Source organism: Fundulus heteroclitus, chromosome 13 (genome assembly GCF_011125445.2).
Source record: "Fundulus heteroclitus isolate FHET01 chromosome 13, MU-UCD_Fhet_4.1, whole genome shotgun sequence".
NCBI classification, from domain to species: Eukaryota; Metazoa; Chordata; class Actinopteri; order Cyprinodontiformes; family Fundulidae; genus Fundulus; species Fundulus heteroclitus.
Genome location: NC_046373.1, coordinates 713,268 through 733,480, shown reverse-complemented (window position 1 = coordinate 733,480; position 20,213 = coordinate 713,268). Strand labels below are relative to the sequence as shown.

Genomic DNA, 20,213 nt, shown 5'->3' with positions numbered 1-20,213 from the left:
GGGACGCCGCCAGTTTCTGCAACGAGGCCGAATCATTCTTCTTTTAAGCGATAGATCCGTTGATTTATGTTATATCAACGGATCTATCACAACATATATAACATATATAAATCCTTTATCGTCTCATAGAGGCATCAGCAGTAAAGAGAAACGGAAATGGAAGCATGCAGATACATGCAAAATAAAATCTAATCAAATAGAAAAGGGGACTGTACAGTAAAAGTAAATTTACATCATAAGAGTGCAACTGATGAGGGTGTCTTAAAATGTGCTATAATGTGCATGTATATATTTATATATTTATGGATAAAAAACACTACCAGAGTATTTGTAATAATAAATATATTTTTTAAAGTGAAAAAATATATACACGCCAGGAAGGTAAAGACTTCCTGGCGTGTATGGATAATGGATTTGATTAAGTTTGATTGCATTAAAAGCAGTTTATTTACAGCACCAATTCCCACTGAAAGTCATGTCGAGGCACTGTAGAAGGAAAACGAGTCCAATTCAGCCATTTACAGATGCTTTTTCAATGCATTAGAACATCATTGAAAACCTAATTTCAGTAATTCAGTGCAGAAGAATATTGATTCACTACACAGAGATATATTTCCAGCATTTTTCTCTGTAAATTGTGATGATTATGACTTAGCCACTCACAATTTAAAGGACTCCACAAGGCCAAATAAGAATATTACATAAGACCAATAAAAAAGGATTTTATTACACAAATGTCAGCCCTCTGAAAGCTGTGACCATGTACTGTGCATAATAAATATTTAGTAGCTGGTCAAGACTTCTTTTACATTAATTATTAAACTATTATATAAATTATTGCGTTGTCCCAGGGAGAACACGCATTGCTATATATATATAAATATATATATATATATATATATATATATATATATATATATATATATATATATATATATATATGCATTGCAGTGTATATAGTGAGCACATACTACAGTCGTCACCATGGATACATACAATCATAATGACCACTGACTTTATATATAGAAGTCACACTTAAGAAAATAGAGTTTGCATCTCTATGATTCCGTCTTCATGCTTGAGCATTTTTTTTCCAAAACAGTTTTTCCTTCGACTCAATTTTTCTTCAATATCTGTGAACATTGAACTCCTTGTGAGCAGAAAGGAGGAGGAACCATTTTCTTTGCAAAAACCTTTTGTGGATTACCCTCCTTATGGAGATTGTCTGCTGGACAACTGTCCACTTAGCAGTCTTCCCCATGTAGGACATGTCTCTATATTTGCTCAATAAATAATGACAGAGCAGAATATATATTTTTTTTTTTTAGAATTTAGTAAGGACAGGACAGGTTTTTGTTAGCTTTTGGTACGTAAAACTCTGGAATTTAAAGAGCGTGTACTTTTTTTTATTTTTAATCATAACCTTAAAACAAGATTCAGATTCATGTGATGCTTGTTAACAAATAAATAAATAATCTGATGGTCTGAAGAAACCAGAAGCTTACATTGAATCTTCATGTCTCACAAAGCAGTCTCCCATTCTAAGCAAGCATGGTGAGACAGAGTGTTTGTGGTTAATTATATCTTTAAAAAACTCAAACTCAAGTGCTGTGATTGGCTTCATTAATATAACATATTTTCTATATCAGCAGGGTAGCTATAACCTTTGATGGAAAGTTCTCAGTTTGTATGAGATAAATCAGAGCAACTCAACTGGTGCCAACATTTAAACTCAAATATTACAGCCGTATATTTCCCAGAGCATTTATTTTTCGTGGGCTAACAATACATTGGAGGATAATATTTTCTCCCAGAATCAAAACTGATGTTTTAATTTGTTCTAATTGTTACAACACATATAATAAGCTGTTATTAATGGATTACATGGCACCGGTGTTTTTATGGCACTTGTAGCCTTTACTTGACAGTCACTGAAAAGGAAAGGTGGCTGAGAAAAAAGGGGAGAGATGCAGTAAATGACCCAGAACAACTGGGCTGATGCAGCTTGGGTGTGTAAATGGTTTATTAGCCTGTACACTAACCCAGCAATAGAGGGAGTTGTATGAGTCCGACATTGATATGCTGAAGGTCAGATGAGGGAAAAACTTGAAAACAAGTCTCATCTAAATTGGTCTCCATCAACCCTGACTTTATTTACCCGGACAGAAATGGTACACACAGGATTCCTAAACTGTGGTACGAAGTGTTGCTGATGGATTTATCAGACAAAATAAAGACAACAGAGCACATTAAACTCTTGTTTAAACTCTCAGAATTTGGACAGGCTATATTTCTGTGCCACTCCCCCATAAAATTTAAGAGATGCAATTTAATAAGTGTTAAATTTAACCCTCAGGCTTATGGTTTAGATGTTGTTGACTGTATGCTTTTTTCTATCTTAACACACAACAATGAAATGTTTGGGCCGGACCGTTCAAATAAGCGCTGTTGATGTCTCACAAATAGGCTTCTACATTTCTATGTAGAAACTTTCTCCCAATATGTTTACATTCAGTATGTGAATTGTTTGGTTTACCTCTATTAGACCCTTCATTATTGACTGTGTTTTGTCCAAAATATCCAAGTATCTCTCTGTTGTTTTTTTTTTTTTTTTTTAGTTGTTAGAGTTATAACCAGTGCTGTTGTGGGCTTCTGTTCATAATGTTGTTACGAATATAAAGTTACACATAAAGTTTGAATAAATAAAAATTGGCTTGCAGCTATTGCAGTGTCCCCGTCTCTCTTTTTCATTGGCTGTCAGCAACACACATTTGCGGCTGGGTCAATGATCCATTCTTAACACCTCTCTGCCTCCAGATCCCCTTCAGAAAATTCAAACATGTTCATTTGACTGCGGCAGAAGCCGGATCTGGTCAGTTCCGCTCTTAAGCTAAAAGATTTTTGTTTCGACTCGAGCACAACTAGCGCAGACTTTCCCCGACTGGGAATCTTGGGGAAAAAAAAACATGTCGCGTGTTTAAGGAAATCCAGGTTGTTGCATCGAGCGCTGAACTTTGCAGCAATCCCTCCCCTCATCAAGCACGTGGCGACAGTGGAAAGTTGAGTTATTAACTCTGCAGCAATCGCTCATTCTGAGCACGAACGTCTCAGAAACCTGTAAAAAGAGAGGTGTGGAGAAAAATGTGGGATCTTTAAGGAAATACTGCAGCAACAACAACAAACCACAAAAAAGTGGTGCTGGCTACCTACGCCAAACTCCGTTTTACCTCTGAAATTGGAACTTGAAACTTTGAAGGACATTAAACTCATCTTAAAAAAACACAGTGGGATTTGCACATTAATATCTTCTGTGACCAATTTTAGGAAGGATTGTGTTTGCATGTTGTCCTTTCTAACGTTGCAGCAATGTGTTTACTACAAAGGACCTTTTATCACTGTGTGGGTGAAACATCAGATGAGATAGAAATTGTCCAAAGTACAAGATGACGTTATATTTCATTTTTACTTCGGCTGTTGCTGTGCTTTACACCCAAGACGGATTGGATTCTGAGGTTGGGGTTGAAGGTTGCAATTTTGTCTTTGTGGGAATAGTTTGTTATTTTTTTTCAAAGGGGGAACTTGGAATTTTTATTTCATAAAAAAATAGAGCATATAAGGAAACAACGTCCTTTAGTCAGTCATGCAGTGCTGATGGATAGGAGCTTTTGTTCCAAACAGCAAACTGAAAGAGGGTTTTAAAACACTGTATTTAATGTGATACTTTGAACTTGAGTATTTAATGAGGTGTTACTTGGTTGCAATTCAATGATCCTTAACAAAAGCTCACCTGGATAAGTAGATTTGGTTTTATTTAATTTTTTGGTTTTATTTAATTTTTTGGGCCACTTGGGCCAGCTCCCGGAGTAGCTGGCCCAAGTGGCTGGGGAGAGGGACGTCTGGGCCTCCCTACTGAAGCTGCGGCCCCGTGACCCGACCCCGGATAAGAGGAAGAAGATGGATGGATGGATGGATGGATGGATGGATGGATGGATGAATGGATCATTTTTTGTGATTGGATGAACCAAAACCAGGTTTGTTTCAGGTTTTGTTTGGTGAATGTCATCTCAGGTAGCAAGCATGGAGACAAAACCACCATTTTTTCCCCCATTGGCTATTATCATAAAATAACTTGTAAGTGTCAGGGTTCGGTCTTTGGACAGTTTCTAGATCTTTCCACCTCTGATCCAGCCCAGTTACCTCCAGTCTCCACTTCACGCCTGATCACTGCTACCTGCCGCCTCCAATCAAGTCAGACTCTATCCACATGCCAATCTCCCTATACAGGACTGTCTCAGAAAATTAGAATATTGTGATAAAGTTCTTTATTTTCTGTAATGCAATTTAAAAACATGAAATGTCATACATTCTGGATTCATTACAAATCAACTGAAATATCGCAAGCCTTTTATTGTTTTAATATCGCTGATTATGGCGTACAGCTGAAGAAAACTCAAAAATCCTATCTCAAAATATTAGAAAATTACTGTGCTGAATTTTCTGCCCATAAGAAGCATTGTTGTTGAATTCAGACATTAATTCAGTTCTGAATCTATAAAGGCAATTGGGAAGAACAGTGGTTCTGAAACTTTTTATAACAAGTGGTGTGTTTTTCAGGTACTGGCATACTTCCAAGTGTTACAGTAAAGATCCTGGAAGGTCATAATTGAAGTGGGAAAGCTCGAGGTTTCTCACCAACCGCAATGTCCAACATGGCTGACTTGCAACTAAAATGCAGTCATATGGTGCGTTCAATTTGTCCTCGCTTGTCAGAATTCTTGACCTCTGAGTCAGAAATTTCAACTGGAACGGCCCCTACAGTCGGTATTATGAGTATTATGAGGCAGTCAGAGCCCGAGCCTGGTTCTGCTGAAGGATTTCCTCTCTGTTGAAGGGAGTTTTTCTTTCCACTGTCGCTTCATGCTTGCTCAGGGACTGCTGCAAAGTCATGTACAATGCAGACGACTCTCCCTGTAGCTCTACGCTTCTCCAGGAGTGAATGCTGCTTGTCGGGACTTTGATGCAATCAACTGGTTCCCTTATATAGGAAAGTTTTGAACCAACCTGTATAATATGATTTAATTTGACTTTGAAAAGTGCCTTGAGATGACATGACAGTTGTACAGCAAAAAAAAAACCAAAAAAAAAAACAATTTCAATTTCTTTACAAGTGTCAAGAAAAGTGGCAGTTAAACAATATCAGCAGATCATTTTGGTGATTCTTGATCTATTTTTTTAACATAAGTTTCCGTCTTAAGCTGTTGGTTGCTAAAATGTTATTGCTTTTATAGAGAACTGAAACACACCTGAAACTCATCAATCTACCCCATTAGAAAAAAAAAGGTTAAACAAACTCTACGATCTAAACAAATAAACAGGTATAAAATTACTAATCTAATTTACAAGCTCATCATGTACACAAAAAGATGGTTCGCAAAATACACCAATCCATACAGTGCAGTTCAAAAAGGTACATTAAAGAAAATAAACAATGCTATGACAGAAAAAGAAAACCTTCATTTGTTTTTGCCCTGTGATGCGATCAGCGACATCGTGAACGTACAAAGAGGAAGTGCTGGGCTGGCAATAACAAAATAATAATAATCTTTACTGTCATTGCAACATATGTTCCAGTGATATTTGTCCTCTGCATATAACCCGTCCCTTAGGGAGCAGTGGGCTGCCACTGAGCGGCACCTGGGGAACATTCTGTGTCTTGCTCAGGGACACAGAGTGGCAGTCCGTGGGAGTCGAACCAGAAACCTTGCAGCCTCTCCAGGACACAAACTCCATGCTCTCTAACCACTTGGCCTCCAGTTAATAATGTTTACTTTAAATATATGCCTGGATATACACATAATGTAACATAATACTGCCACAAACAATCCCGGGATAGTATCAACCAAAGCATTATAAATAACCAGAAAAGAAGCAATGAACTATGACTGTACTTAAGGGACAAGTGGTGCATAAATACAGTCTCAACCACCTTGTAACACTCACCAAGAAGGAATTTGTGGAAGAGTTTGTATACATCCTAAAACAATATGTTACGAGTTTTTGTCGACTGTTTATAGTATCTTAAATAAGAAGAAAGGTGACAAAACTAGTCGTTAAAAAAAAAAAGCCTGGCACCAATATAAAATTTAAAATACTTTGTCGTTGATCTTGCTCTTTGTAAACCTCCTGCTATGAATGTGTCATGCTGCTTCTATTCTGTACAGCAGGGCTTGTGAAATGTTTATCAGGGCCGTAGCAATCGGGCAGAATGAGACCTGCGTGCGTTTTATAACCATTGTAAAGGTTTATAGGCGTAGGGATTTTAAACACTTTCGTTTTCAGTTCAGAAGATGTCATTGCGTTTAACTGTTAATTAATAAAAGTAAAAAAAAAAAACGACTTTCCTGTAATTAATGAGGTGATTTAAAAGACTCCTGCTAGCAAAGACCGTCTTGATTCGATTGAGAGTATCTCAAAATACTCCCCACCTAATATCTGCAGCTGTATGTTATTACGGAAAGTTCAAGGTGAAAGTTGTACTCCTACAACAGAACTCTGATTTCTAACAAACACAGAGACTCCAATCTCATACCAAAGTGGCGATGCTTTCAACGTTCTCATTCATGCTGATAGCTTTCATGAGGCGTTGCGCGGGCGGCATGTGGGACACAGCTTGAATCAAACTGTAGACACTGCAGTCGTGTGCTGTGATTCTAAAGATACAGCGACACCTGTTTCAAAGAGGATGCTCCTCTGAGGATTTAGCCCATCTGATTGTCTTGTTCTCCTCTGTGTCAGTTTTGCAATCCCAGAACGACTTCAATACGCTGAGATCAAAGCGCCGCGGAGCCAATAATACCATACGGTATGAGACTGTTTGTTCGTTCTATACCTGGATATGTTTTTTTCAGGCTTGTTGTCAAAACCAGCGTGCAGGATCCGAAATCAAATTCCTGCAAAATTATATTTCTGAACTCAGTACTTTATAGTGAGCTTATACATAAACGGTCAGCTGACTAGACTGGGTGTTTTAATTCTTAATGCTGCCTACCTTAAATAGGTATGAATTGGACTGTGTAGCCTTAAACGGACTCTACACTTAATAATAGCGCTCACTGCCACTCAGTCATATGTAGTTTTTTTTCTGTTATCTGCTGTTGAAAGCATACAGATCCCAGGCAAAGATTCAAACCCACAAAGTTTTTGCTGTAATGCAACAGTGCTATAATAATAATAATAATAATAATAATAATAATAATAATAATAATGATAATAATAATAATAATAATAATAATAATAATAATAATAATAAAGAAAGAAAGAAAGACTTCTGTAAAAATGACATAAAGCTCTCTAAACATAAAGATCTGGAAATTGAAGTCAGTAATATGTGGAACATGAGGACTGAAACAATACCCGTGGTCAACGGAGCTCTAGGACTTATAGAGAAGGGAGTTAATTAATTAACTGACAACACCCCAGGCATTATCAATACCCATGAGATCCAGAAATTAGCCTCCTAGGACCAGCACACATTCTAAGGGTATTATCCCTAAAGTGACAGCACCCCTTCAGTGCCTTTGGATCACAGTTTGATCATCCCGGCTCCAAAGCTTATAACTAGCAACAGCATATAAAGGAAACAAAATAATACTAACACAATCTTAAAACTCAATACGCTGTTAAACCTTATTTTGCTACAATTACAGCTGTAACTTTTTGGGGTGTGTCTCTACCAGCTTTAGCCATCTAGAAACTGAAATTTATGCCCATTTTATTGTTTAGAAATGGGTCAAGCCCGGTCAGACTTAATGGATCGAGGCAGATGACCGTTCACACTGAGCCCGGTTCTGCCGGAGGTTTTCCTTCCCGTTAATGGGGAGTTTTTCTTCCCACTGTCGCTTCATGCTTGCTCAGTATGAGGGATTGCAGCAAAGCCATGTACAATGCAGACAACTCTCCCTGTGGCTCTACGGTTCCCCAGGAGTGAATGCTGCTTGTCGGGACTTTGATGCAATCAACTGGTTCCCTTATATAGGACATTTTTGACCAATCTGTATAATCTGACCCAATCTGTATAATATGATTGAAGTTGACTTTGTAAAGTGCCTTGAGATGACATGTTTCATGAATTGGCGCTATATAAATAAAATTGAATTGAATTGAATTGGATTGTCCAATTAAATAACACCTGATCTAAACCACTTCACTCTAGATCTGACTGCATGTTTACTACAATGCCAAATCTTTTGCAGCCTTAAAAAAACAGTAAAAACACAATTTTCCTTCTGCAGGTGCAATGGGGGGAGCGTGCCTTGTTGTTGAGGGTGCTGTGCAGTGATGGGATCATAGCTCCCTACGAATCTCTACAACACCTCCACCATAGCCTGCTGTCACCAGCAGCGGGCCTGATAAATACACGGACAGGCTCCGGCTTGTCGATGACACCATACAATAACAAGACCACAGCAAACTGTTGATTTAGGGGGAAAAAGCTTGGTCTGTTACATCAATACTAAATAGACGGGTAAAAGCATCTGTAGTTGTGGTCTAGGCTGAAGGTGTTAATAATTTTGTCTGTGTACAAGGAGCTGGAGATTTCTTTTTAGTAGGTCACCGGTTCAATTGTCCCTGTTGCTTGTAGCTGTTTTACAACTAGACAAACAAGAAAAACTGGACTCACAGCTCACAGATGTAACACGATGGGTAAAAGATACAGACGGCAACTTATAGAACTGTAAAACTGCGTCTTTGTGAGGCAAGATAAGATACAGCAACTCTTAAGAGTTGATGGTACATACCTGCCTCTATTTCCTTTGCAGAATTGTTTCATTTTATGAAACTTGGGCTCACCATCTCCACCAGTCCCTCGGTATTTACAGGATGTGAGATGAGATCATAGGCTAATTGACATTTCTTAATTTTCTAATGTTTTTCTTTCATTCAAAACTATTCATGATGGTTACCTGGTCATGTGGGATTATGGCAGCTTTTAAGATGAAATATAATCACAACCTGGCTTTACAAAATCAAATACCCCTTTTTTTTGGTGAGCTTTATGAAAGTGCTATCTGATTGCGCTGTACTTTTTCTACTGGTATCAAAATAAAGGGGGAAGAATACTGGCCACACTTTTAGGATTTTTATATGTAAAAACATTTGAAACATTTGTTGCTACAATATGAAAGAAAAGGTGTTTGAGGGCTGTGAATATTTTGAGACTTTGTGCCTCAGATTTCAAACTAAATTTATTATTGTCCAAAAAAAGTGAAAAAACTGTGAACCAAATTAGAATTTAAACTTTTTTTATTAAAAGCCTTTAAGTACATTTATGGCAAAATGGGATGCAAACAAACCTGATGATGCATTTCTCCAGTTAAGGTTGATGAACTTACTTCAGAAATGTCCGTAAATAATAGGGGAAACGTAAAAGGCAGAATGGAAAGACAACCAGTCAAAGGTCTCACCGCGAGATCTAAAATATAGATTTTTATTCGTCAGCAATTATTTCTCTTTAGAATCACATAGATAATTTACCTCTTTTTCTTTTTCGCACATTTCATCAAAAAGCTGTATTTAGAGTGGCTCCACTGCGCGTATTCCACAGATGGCTGAATGACTAAATTATTGAAATTTTAATCATGCATCTGTCTCACACAAGTCAATATCACGGACCTGGCCAGACCTTCTAAGACCAGTTAATTCACCATCTGTCTGAAAATGCGTCATCGATGAATTTCAAAGAAACATCCAAAAGATAAAATTCAAACATCAGACAGTAAAAGTCAAAGCGTCACACGTGTTAGGATTCGCAAAAAGAACAAGTGCTTGTCCACTAGGTGACAGCATTCTCTGTAGAACAAATAAACAACAACAGCCGTGGGACAACTGTACAGGTTTGCAAAGACCAGTTTATAAAGTTTGTTTCCTGTCCCTCAGAGATCATGACTACTGTTTCAAGGCACATGGAGCAAACCCTTACCTATTCGGTGACAGCACCCAACCTCAACACATGAAAATGTAGAAATAAACACTAGTACAAACTGGAATATGGATAGATATGTCCCAACCACGGAGTATTGAGCACTTAAATATCTACAAAAGCTTAGCAAGCAGATCTCAATTTCACACCTGCACAACACAAGGTGATGTTGATGTAAAAACAGACAAACTAAACACGCTGACATCTTACTAAAACACTTCAGGTTACTACGCTGTATGTAGGATTGAAATGATTCTTTGAAATGTGGAACATGTAGGCTTGACTCTAACATAAACGTCACAAATTGGTTAATACCAGTAATAACCATGAATTTAGTTTGTATACTGCTGAATTTGATGCTAAAAATAAGTGTAAGAAAATGTCCATGAAGGCACTTGCATCTACTTTTTTTTAGTCCGAATCTATGTCAGCATGTACATAGAAATTGCACACTAGATATTTTTTTTCCAAATGATAAGGCATATTTTTACAGGCTACATTATCTGAAAACTGACGATGATGATCCTTGTCCTTAAGGCCCAATTCTAAGTAGATACATAAATTAGCAAAAGCCTTCTGGATGAATAATTTAGCTGTTCCGAAAGCTATCAAAGTACTCCAGGGTTTAAAATTATGTGAACTGAAAGAGTTAATGACGATGCTAAGAGCTAAAGCTAAAGCTTTGTGCTGTTTACCTCAGAAGTTGGAAAGTCATCATGTCCATATCAACGGTGTTTCAGTTCCAAGTAAGACAACCAGATTTACAAGAATTTTTTTTTTTTCATTCAACCAAAAACCTTGTTTCTGAAAGTAAATAGGTCATGAAGGAATTAAAAAAATGAACATGAGTATAGCAATTTAAAAAAATATAATTTGTCTGTTTTCATTTACATTTCATAATAAAATGGCATTCTGAAAATGACGTACACCTTTCTCAGTAATCACTGGAAAAATCTTTACAACAATCAAACCCTTTTTATAAATACTCACTGATGTTTAGCAGGTTTCCACAGGTTCTATGACAACTTATCTTTGGAGATAAGCTCTGAGTCTTTGGGGTTAGAAAGCCTTCTTGCCATCACCCAGATCTTTAGCTCCTTTCACAGATTGTCAATCAGATTCAAGTTAAAACATTGGCTCGCCCACTCCAGAACATTAACGTGACATCCAGTCAGCATAAACACATTTGGGGGGATTAGGAGTACTTTAAACATAAATTTGCCAGGCGTATGGATAATTCTGGGCTTAACTGTTAATATTGCAAAATGACACACATGATACACACACTGTCAGAAGTGTCAATAAACAGGTTATTATACTTAAACTACCATACTAACTATCTGGCAGCCATATTGGATTTTAAGAAGAAACCATTGACTTTCTTAGCTGAAATTTAGGCTTTCATGGTGTGTTAGTTGATTTTTCCAATTTGGAAATTTCGACTTCCCAGCAGCAGGTTAACAGTCTCACTAAGTTTAGTACATTTAAAACCGCTCTTAATCTCTGTTTAGCAGTTAGCATGCTAACATTTGTTAATCATTATTCCTGGTCAGCATTTTGACTTCAACAAATCTTTTAGTTATTTTTTTCTTTTTTTTTACTTGGAAATTCTGACATCCAAGAGTCATGGAATGCACCACAACATCAACAGGCTAAATTCCCGCGTGGTTAAGCACGTTGAATGAGTTATGCAGCTCGTTTTAGCATGTCAGCAGGCTAACATTTGTTCAAAAGAGCTAAATGCTAAGCATAGGTGGGGCGTGATGTGAGAATAGATCGCATTAAACAAGCGTCATTATCAAAGTTCATGAAATTCCACGCACTCCAACCAAAATCCCAGATACCGAATTAATGGAGGCATTGCAGGAAAAGTCTTTCAATCTTCATGGGAATACTAACACTGAAAAAAAGTCCTGCGACAGTTAAACATTTTAGTCAACCAAACAGCCAACAGGACAACAACGTTAAACTTGCCATTTTATAAGATTGGCTAAAATGACTGTTACGTATAAAGAAAAAAATATTCTTTGTTTAAAATTTAAATGATACACTGAAATGTCATTTTCGCCCCAATATGGCTTTAACTAAATTTTCTTTGTAAGACATGCAATTTCTGTCAATTAACAAACAAGTGCATAAATACATACATGATATGTTTGTTTGATTGAAATGTTCCCAATTTGAACTACATCAGCTCTTCTTGAAGGCTGGCTGCAGCCCAGAGGATATTGTTTTTGGCTATTTATTTATTTTATAAATTTCACATTTTAGCAAAATGTGTTCGCTGCGGGTGAGTTTTAGAACGATCATCAATCATCAAACATTGGCAAGGACGCACGATGGGACGCAATGTGATGGAATTGGGTAATGTGCAAATGGATCAGTGCAATAAAAATGTGCCTTTTTTTCTCTGATGACAGCCATTAAACGAAGACACCTTAACTCTCACACTGTGACGGTTTATAAATCAGATTTACTCCTTAGTAAATAGGCTCCTGACACAAGTTTTTTGGTCATGAACGTGGCATTTAGCAGCTTCAAAGTTAGGCCTTTTTTCCAGCGATTCAGCTCCAACTGCTGCTCTGCATACATCAGGAATGTAATGCAGCACTTTGTTGCTCTGCTGCTGACGGATCAGCTTTGTTCCTTTCTTTTTCATTAGCCTTGACATGTCCACTGTGTCGTACAGGAAAAAGTCGGTTAGGTGAGAAGAGAAAAAAGAGGGAATCAGATAATCATGTGAGAGTGGCATTTTAATATGGCATGCATCTTTGTTTCCCACCTGTCGGCTCAGTCTGGGAAAGCGGCAGTGTCTTGTCAATGAAACGTCTCTTTGACGGAAAAGCTTTACTGGTTTCTAATTACCGTGACAGCCGCTTCGGCTATTAAGAAATAACAGGCCTGTGGAAAAACAGGTCAAGCAGAGATGTTTGCAGACACCATGAAATAAGCATTTAAAGGTTAATGATGTTCATTTGGTGGACATCCCACGCTTGGTATCATCTGCCAGAGAACATTTGGATTTTGTGCTTGTCCGCCAGCAGCAAGGTGACATTATATTCATAATCTCCGTCATGGACTCCAGTGTGTCTGAAAGCTCCGGCCAGATGGTTCTCCTCCCAGTAGTGGTGCCAGTTTCCGTACTGGTCGGCGCCGAATCCAAACACGCTGACCTGAAACAGACAAGCTGTGTTGAGCGTTTAAAAGTAGCAGTAAAGACCTAGATTATTTCAGGAAAACTGAATCGTGATTCTATACATGGAGATTGCAATGATGGTACTGGTAACAGTTAACCTTCATTTTCCGAATTCCTCTTTCATTTCCAACATTGTAATGTCGGCACCATTCTCTCTGATGTTTAGCCTCTCAGCTAAAACATGCATGAGCTCTGGCTATCAAGGGCGTTCATCAGTGTTCATCCAACTCACCAAATGTACTCTTGGCTTTCAGAGCATGAATGCACGGCACTTTTAAAATAACAAAACAAAGTTTAAAAGAATATCAATTAAAAATCTACTGTTTTTTATTTTCAATTATTAAAAAAATGGCATGCCAAATATGATTTATACACCTTTTTAGTAATCAGTGGAAAAATCTTGTTTGACTTTATGGAAATAAATCCCTTTTTTTAGATTGCTGACCAGCTTCTTGAATGTTTCCACTGGTATTTCTTATTATTTATCTCTGCTGATGAGCTGGAAGCCTGTAAAGCTGGAAGGTCCCCCTGCCATCACCCTAATTTCTTGCTCATTCGACAGATTCTCTACCAAGTTGAAGCCGGGAATCTGGCTGGGCCGATCCAAAATGTTAAAATTACTTCCAGTAAGAAAAAACAAGTTGGTAAAATTAAAAGACTGATTCCAATCTGAATCTGCAAGGGGTATGCATAATTCTGGACTTAACTGTATTGGGCAGCTCTAGGTTAAAACCAATGACTTTTTACTTTTTGTGTTGCAGCAACATGTCAAAAAGTCAGGTGGCCCTCGTGTCTTCAGCTGGAGGTACCTATTGCCTTGCATTATGGGATACTAAGTGTGATTGGTGTGAGCACTATCTAACTGAATGGGGAGGCATTAATAGGCCAGCTGTGACTCGCAGGCCTTGGGCTCGACATGTTGCTATATGTGTGTCCTCAGTGTTATTGTGTTGCAGGAAGCTGGACCTCCTTTCAAGCCTCAAGTCTTTTACACCCGCTAACTGGTTTTCTTCCAAGATTGCCCTAAATTTAATTCCATCCATCTTCCCATCAGTTCTGAAAAAGCTATCCTACCCCGATGAAGAAAAAGCCTCCCCACAGCAGGAGGCCGCCTCCATCCAGTTGAAATGTGGGGACGGTATGTTAGGGTGATGTGCAGCGTTACGGCCCACCACTCCAACCTATCTCTGCTTTGAACAGGGCAACAGCTTCATCTGTGGCCTGTCTGCTTGTCTTCCCTGGTCTTTACGAAGCTTCACTAATGTTCTCTAACACACCTCTGAGCACCTGAATTCATATTGAGACACAATTAAACACATATGGAATCCATTTACTAATTAAGAGGCATCTGGAGGCAAATTAATTTGATTTAGGGGTTTCAGATTAAATATGGCAGATTACAACAGCGTTCTGTACTTTTGAGATTTTTTTTATCCACACAAATTTTCCTAAAGAGTCACAATTACTGCACTATATTATGTTGATGTCTCATACCCACACCCCTCTTAAAAAAACAACAAAAACTACAGTTTGTGGTTGTAAATAGACAAAATGTTCAAGGGTGTGAATATTTTTGCATAGCATTGTAGCTCAGTCCTGATCCAGGTGATTTCAACAGCCTTGGTTGGACAGCAAAGGACAGTTTATCAGGAGACAGAGATGTGCAAAAGGACTGGAGCGCTCCAAGTTAAGTCCCGTATGTTACTGACGGGACGGGTCTGGCTTACCTCGTCGCATATGTGGAGAGCCAGCAGCAGGCTGAGGAAGCCAGTTGAAGGATATCGTCCATGACCTTCGAGCCAGGACTCGTGGACGTATTTGAAAAAAGTCGGACTGTAAATCAGCACCTGAAAAAACCACCAAAAGTAAATCGATGAAAAAAAAAAAGACCCACAGTCATATTGCATTTTTTATCCGAAGAGAAGACACATGCATATTAAGACTCACCTTTTCTTTGTTTGCCTTTATCCGGGGCATAACCGGTAAATATGTGCTGCAACACACAAACAAAATAGATTTCCTTTTTAACCAAAACTTCAGAACCACAATGATAAAAAAAAAAAAAACATAATTCAAAAGTAACAGATGGGGAATAAAATGAAAGTCCAGTGTCTTTCTTTATTAAGCCTGTGCAAATAGAGTTCATTAAATCCGATGAGCGGATATGGAAGTAAAGCTGTCGTTCCTTCGTCTTTTCTTTTTTGCACTTTCCATCATTCATTACACGGGGAGCATCTGGTGTGAAGCTGTAAGTGAAGACACTAAATATTGAAATAGAGGTGTGTGCAGCACCTGCTGGGAGCCCATGCTTAGCTCGAATGAAACGTGTCTTGTTGGAATGCAAATGTGGATAAATAGTCCCGTGTTCGCTCAAACAAAGCTGTTTGTACTTGGAGCACAGTTTTGTTTAAAATGTAAAAAAAAAAAAAAAAAAAAAAACCACCGCACTAAGTTCGGATCCGATGGGCTGCTTGGCTAAAGCTGACATTCGTGCCGGTGGAGTTCAAATTTAATGATGCAGCGGGATAACGGTGCAGACGGATTACTTTGGCAGCAGGACAACTCTGCATTTATGAGCAGCATTCGCCTGGAAACATCCACAATCCAACATAGTGGCACCATTGATTTATTAGCTGTGGCTTTGCTTGGAAGCGGCTCCGCTTTTATTCCTGCGTGTCCGGCAGTGAAGCTAATTGTGGGTAACTAAGAAAGAAGCAGCTAAAGGTGAAATGTGCTGTGAAAAGCAAAGTGATTGTCCTTGTTGTGGCAAAATGACAAAACAGAAGAACTGGGAGAGTGTGACTGGATGGCAATCTGGCGTTGGAAGAGCGAATCTGGGAGTGCGACACATGCAGCATACATGATAATGCCTCTGCAGCTTGACAGCGAGAAAGTGGGTATTGAAACCTGTTTTTTCTCTCAGAGAGAGAGAAAGAGAAAAATATACCATTTATTTTACCCAACGACCATGTCTAACATATTCCCGATGACAATTGTAGGAATTAGGTTCAAAACAAAAACAATATATAGGCAGATATAAATATGCCCAATAATTTCTGATCATGTTGTTCCACAAATTCCTCAGCAGATGTTTACTGTGTGTTTTTCTGATTGTTTTCTGCTGAATGAGGCCAGAGATCTTAAGAAAACTGATGTCTGGAACTTCTTTTAGAACATGGTTCCCCATCTCCAATCTGTAGATTTAGCAAAACTTTGGCCTGTTGGTACTGATTTTAGCTGGTACGGATTTCTCTTTAAGAACTATAATACAGGGGATATTATATATAATATTGTATATTATTGTATATGATCTATAAAATATATATATAAAATAGAAAATTCTTTATTTGGTGGGTTCCTGCCATGGCGAGTCATTATTCATTAGGGTTAGGACTAAAGGCGACATTAAAGGGAAGTTATTGTAAAACTGCATGTTTGTGCTGGTGTAAAAAACACAAATTGACTTGGGAGTTAACATTTCAAAATCCTTTTAGCATCATATATTATTAGTTAGCAGGATTTGCTGCTAACTAATAATAAAGCCAAACAATGGCTTTCTGTGGGAAAATAGATCTTTTCTTGAACTCTTTTCCCTCCAAAACGCTGCCAAGCTTTTTCTAATCCAGCATATTCTGAATTAACCTTAGAGTTCAAAAGACTAACAAAGAACACTTTTATTGTGCTTTTGGCTTCTCTGTTATCTTGCTTGCTCTCTCTGACTCTCTCGCAGCCTGTATGAAAAGCAGACATCGTCTGAGAAAAAGTTTGCCTCAGAATAGCTTTTTAAATTTCTCTGCTTTCTAGGGCACTTCAACGTGTACTAAAATAGCTCACTCTGACTCGTACTCCCTTGGTGATAGCACCTACTCTGGAGAGTGTTGTTGTCAATGCGTAAGTATGCATCGTGGGTTAATTAATCTGAAAAGAAAAGGGAATACTGTGGTTCTCAGAGAGATAGATTTTTAGGCCTGAAAATTTTAAATCCCCACAATTTCCAAAAGCTATGTATAGCAAAGACAAAATCAAAGAAACCATATCCACAGTAAAGCATAATGACGGCAGCATCATGTTTGGTGGTTAGTTTTTTTCAGATGGAACAGGTGTTTTTGTCAATGTTGACGAACTTCTAAACAGTTCTGAGTACCAGTTAAGTCAGCTGAGACCCTAAACCTTTAGGTGTCTGCTCAAAAGCTGAAGTTGAGCAGGGATTTGTATTTTTCAGCATACCAGTAAGTGCAAGTTACAGAAAAAACAATGCTCATATGGAGTCAAACAACTCTTCAACAAATTCTTATATTTTCCCTCAAACAGACTGATTTGTTTTCAGTTTAATTGTCTATAATAAAGGTGAGATTAAAGTTCCAAAAGATTTTGAAATGATTTAGCATCATCTAATTATTTAAAACGGTAACCACCTGGTATGTTTGGGGGTATGCGGGCTTTTGACGCCCTCTGCGTGGCTGCAAAAACTGGTCAGACATGCTTACATTTTTTTGTATTTTTCTTTCTAAAAATTCATTCTGTTACAGAGGAGGACCAGACATGTTGCCCCACTGTTGAAAGAACCTTTAGCTGGTAGACCAGCACAGGAACAAAGGACGTAGGTAGTGTGCTCTGGTGACACCAGATAAAACTGACCTGGATTGAGATTTAGACAATGTTGATAGCCCTGATTAAACATAGAGTCAGTTCTTACTATGTATTAAAATTATGTATGATTTCTTTTCTAAGTTATTCTTACCATAGAATATCTGTAATGGTAAATCAGGGGTTTAAGCAGAACGTCTTAACATTTTGACACAGCAACCCACAGAATTCAATATGGGTTTTAGAGACAGCTGACATCTCTTGTCAGCAACTTATTGTCCAGCGTCTTGCAATTTTTTTTTCTCCATCATTTTCGGACACGGTTTTGACTTTTACATGACATTTAGTCTTTTGTTCCTCCCTGAAAAGCGTCCGATTACTTAGTGTGGTTTTAGCTTTTGCGACAGCACTTACTGTTTAATAGTGCCAGTGGTCAGAGCACTGATCATCCACTGCAGGTCCAGAGTCTTGAAAGGTATCAGCACCAGACTGGTAGTGTTTTCCAGGTCTATGGCACTCTCTGGGTACATGACATGATGAGTTGTTCGTGTTCCAACATCCTCCTCAAATCCACTAGTGGGGGCCTGGTTCATCCTGGAGGGACAGACAAAAACATCCAGAATTTGCAAGTTATTTCTCCCAGTTCCTCCTTTTTTTCCATTTGAGCTGTGACTTTAATTTCCTGTTTCCCTGGTGATTGAGTGTGTTTTAAACCCACAATCATGGGAAATAAATAGTTCCCATCAAACAGTCATGCTTTAGTGATAGAGCTTGTAAGATCCCCCTACCCAACCTACTTAAAGCACCAGAGTGTAGCTTTTAGTCACTAGAGGCACAAGACCTGTAATTTCAGGTTTAGCGCCACTGAAGCCCACATTTCCCCCCTTCTAGATTAGCCTCAGAGTCTGCCCTTGAAATGGAGAAGGAGAGGACAAGGCAGAGCCAGGGGGAGAGGGAGAGGGAGGGGGAGCTCCAGGAGCCGTGGACGAGAAGGACAGAGCAGGCAACAGTCTCAACCACGTGATTATGGGAAGGCTGCAGGAACTTCAACGGAGTAGAAGAGCTGACATGCAGGTTTGTGAACCATATTTATTGTATTTTGTAATAACAACCATGGCCGTGACAAACGCTGAGTCGAGGGTTAGAAAAGTAGAAGCTTGTAAGGCTAGCTCTCATGTTTAAGGGGAGCTCAGCCTGCCGTAAAGCGGCGCTCTAGGTCACATGACCCATTCAGAGCCCGATCTGCTCCTCTCAAGTTAAGGCTGGTTCACACGGCAGGATTTTTAGCAGATCATCCCCTTCTGGTCTGCCTAAAAAGTGGATCAGACAGCTACAGCTGATCCAGAACGCTGCTGCCCGCGTCCTCACTAAGACTAAGAAAGTAGAGCACATGGACCTGGTTCTGAAGTCCTTACACTGGCTCCCTGTATCTCAGAGAATAGACTTTAAAATCCTTCTGTTAGTCTATAAATCCCTGAATGGCTTAGCACCTAAATACATCACAGACTTGTTATCAGTGTATCAACCATCCAGACCACTCAGGTCTTCTGGCTCCAGCCTACTCTGCATACCTAGAACCAGAACCAAACAAGGAGAAGCAGCATTTAGTTCCTATGCTCCACTTATCTGGAACAAACTTCCAGAAAACTGTAAAAGTGCTGAAAGCCTAAGTTCCTTTAAATCGAGTTTAAAAACACATTTGTTTAAAATTGCCTTTGAATGTTCCAGTTAAACTGTTTTACTGTTTTTAATGTTCTTTTTTGTTTCTACATTCTATCCCTACTTGCTTTTATTCCTATATTTTAATCATGTAAAGCACTTTGCATTGTCTCTGTACTGAATTGTGGTATATAAATAAATTTGCCTTGCCTTCTGAGAGGTGCCGGCTATCACTGCGTCCCTTAAGATAGTCTTAAGAGATATTCCTGCTGTGTTTGGTGTGTTTAGAGTGATCTGGTTCACTCGGGACCACTCTGACCTCTGTATCATAGTGCAGCAAATGTACAGCCCCCCCGATCGCGCTGTCTCCACTCCTTTAACCAGCGCCTTTTCTTTTTGTTATGTTTTTTACTCCGTTAAAATTCGTCCACAAATTATTGCCATTGTTCTATCTCATCGTCCATGTTTATTTACTCTGAACTCAAGTTTGATCTTGAGAGGTTTTGAAAGATTTCCCATCTATTATCTGAATGATCCTGAGCGGAATATGTTTGTGTGCGGCGTGTTGTCATTGCTGTTGACCGGACACCACCCACTGCACGAGCAGACCTGGTCTGTCTATGAATTTTTTAATGCGAGCCACCAGAGGAAACAATCCTTTTGCTCAGTCAGATGTAACAAATCTCAGAGACTTTTAGAGAACAGCTGGATTGACGTGAGGATTGAAAGACATACAGGTGGATTGTTTTTACGTATAAGGTGGATTTTATTTAGTGTTTTCTGAGTAAAGGC

At 38.6% G+C, this 20,213-nt stretch overlaps 1 protein-coding gene across 1 annotated transcript; it reads right to left on the bottom strand.

Annotated features, from left to right (window-relative positions):
* Positions 1-12,714: 12,714 nt before the first annotated feature.
* On the bottom strand, positions 12,715-18,375 carry LOC105935385 (CMP-N-acetylneuraminate-beta-galactosamide-alpha-2,3-sialyltransferase 1). The gene is made up of 4 exons (XM_036144836.1): positions 18,177-18,375; positions 15,123-15,168; positions 14,903-15,022; positions 12,715-13,152 (listed from the first exon to the last, which is right to left on the bottom strand). The coding sequence occupies exons 1-4, from the start codon at positions 18,353-18,355 to the stop codon at positions 12,979-12,981; spliced, it is 519 nt and encodes a 172-aa protein (XP_036000729.1). The 5' UTR covers positions 18,356-18,375; the 3' UTR covers positions 12,715-12,978.
* Positions 18,376-20,213: the final 1,838 nt, after the last annotated feature.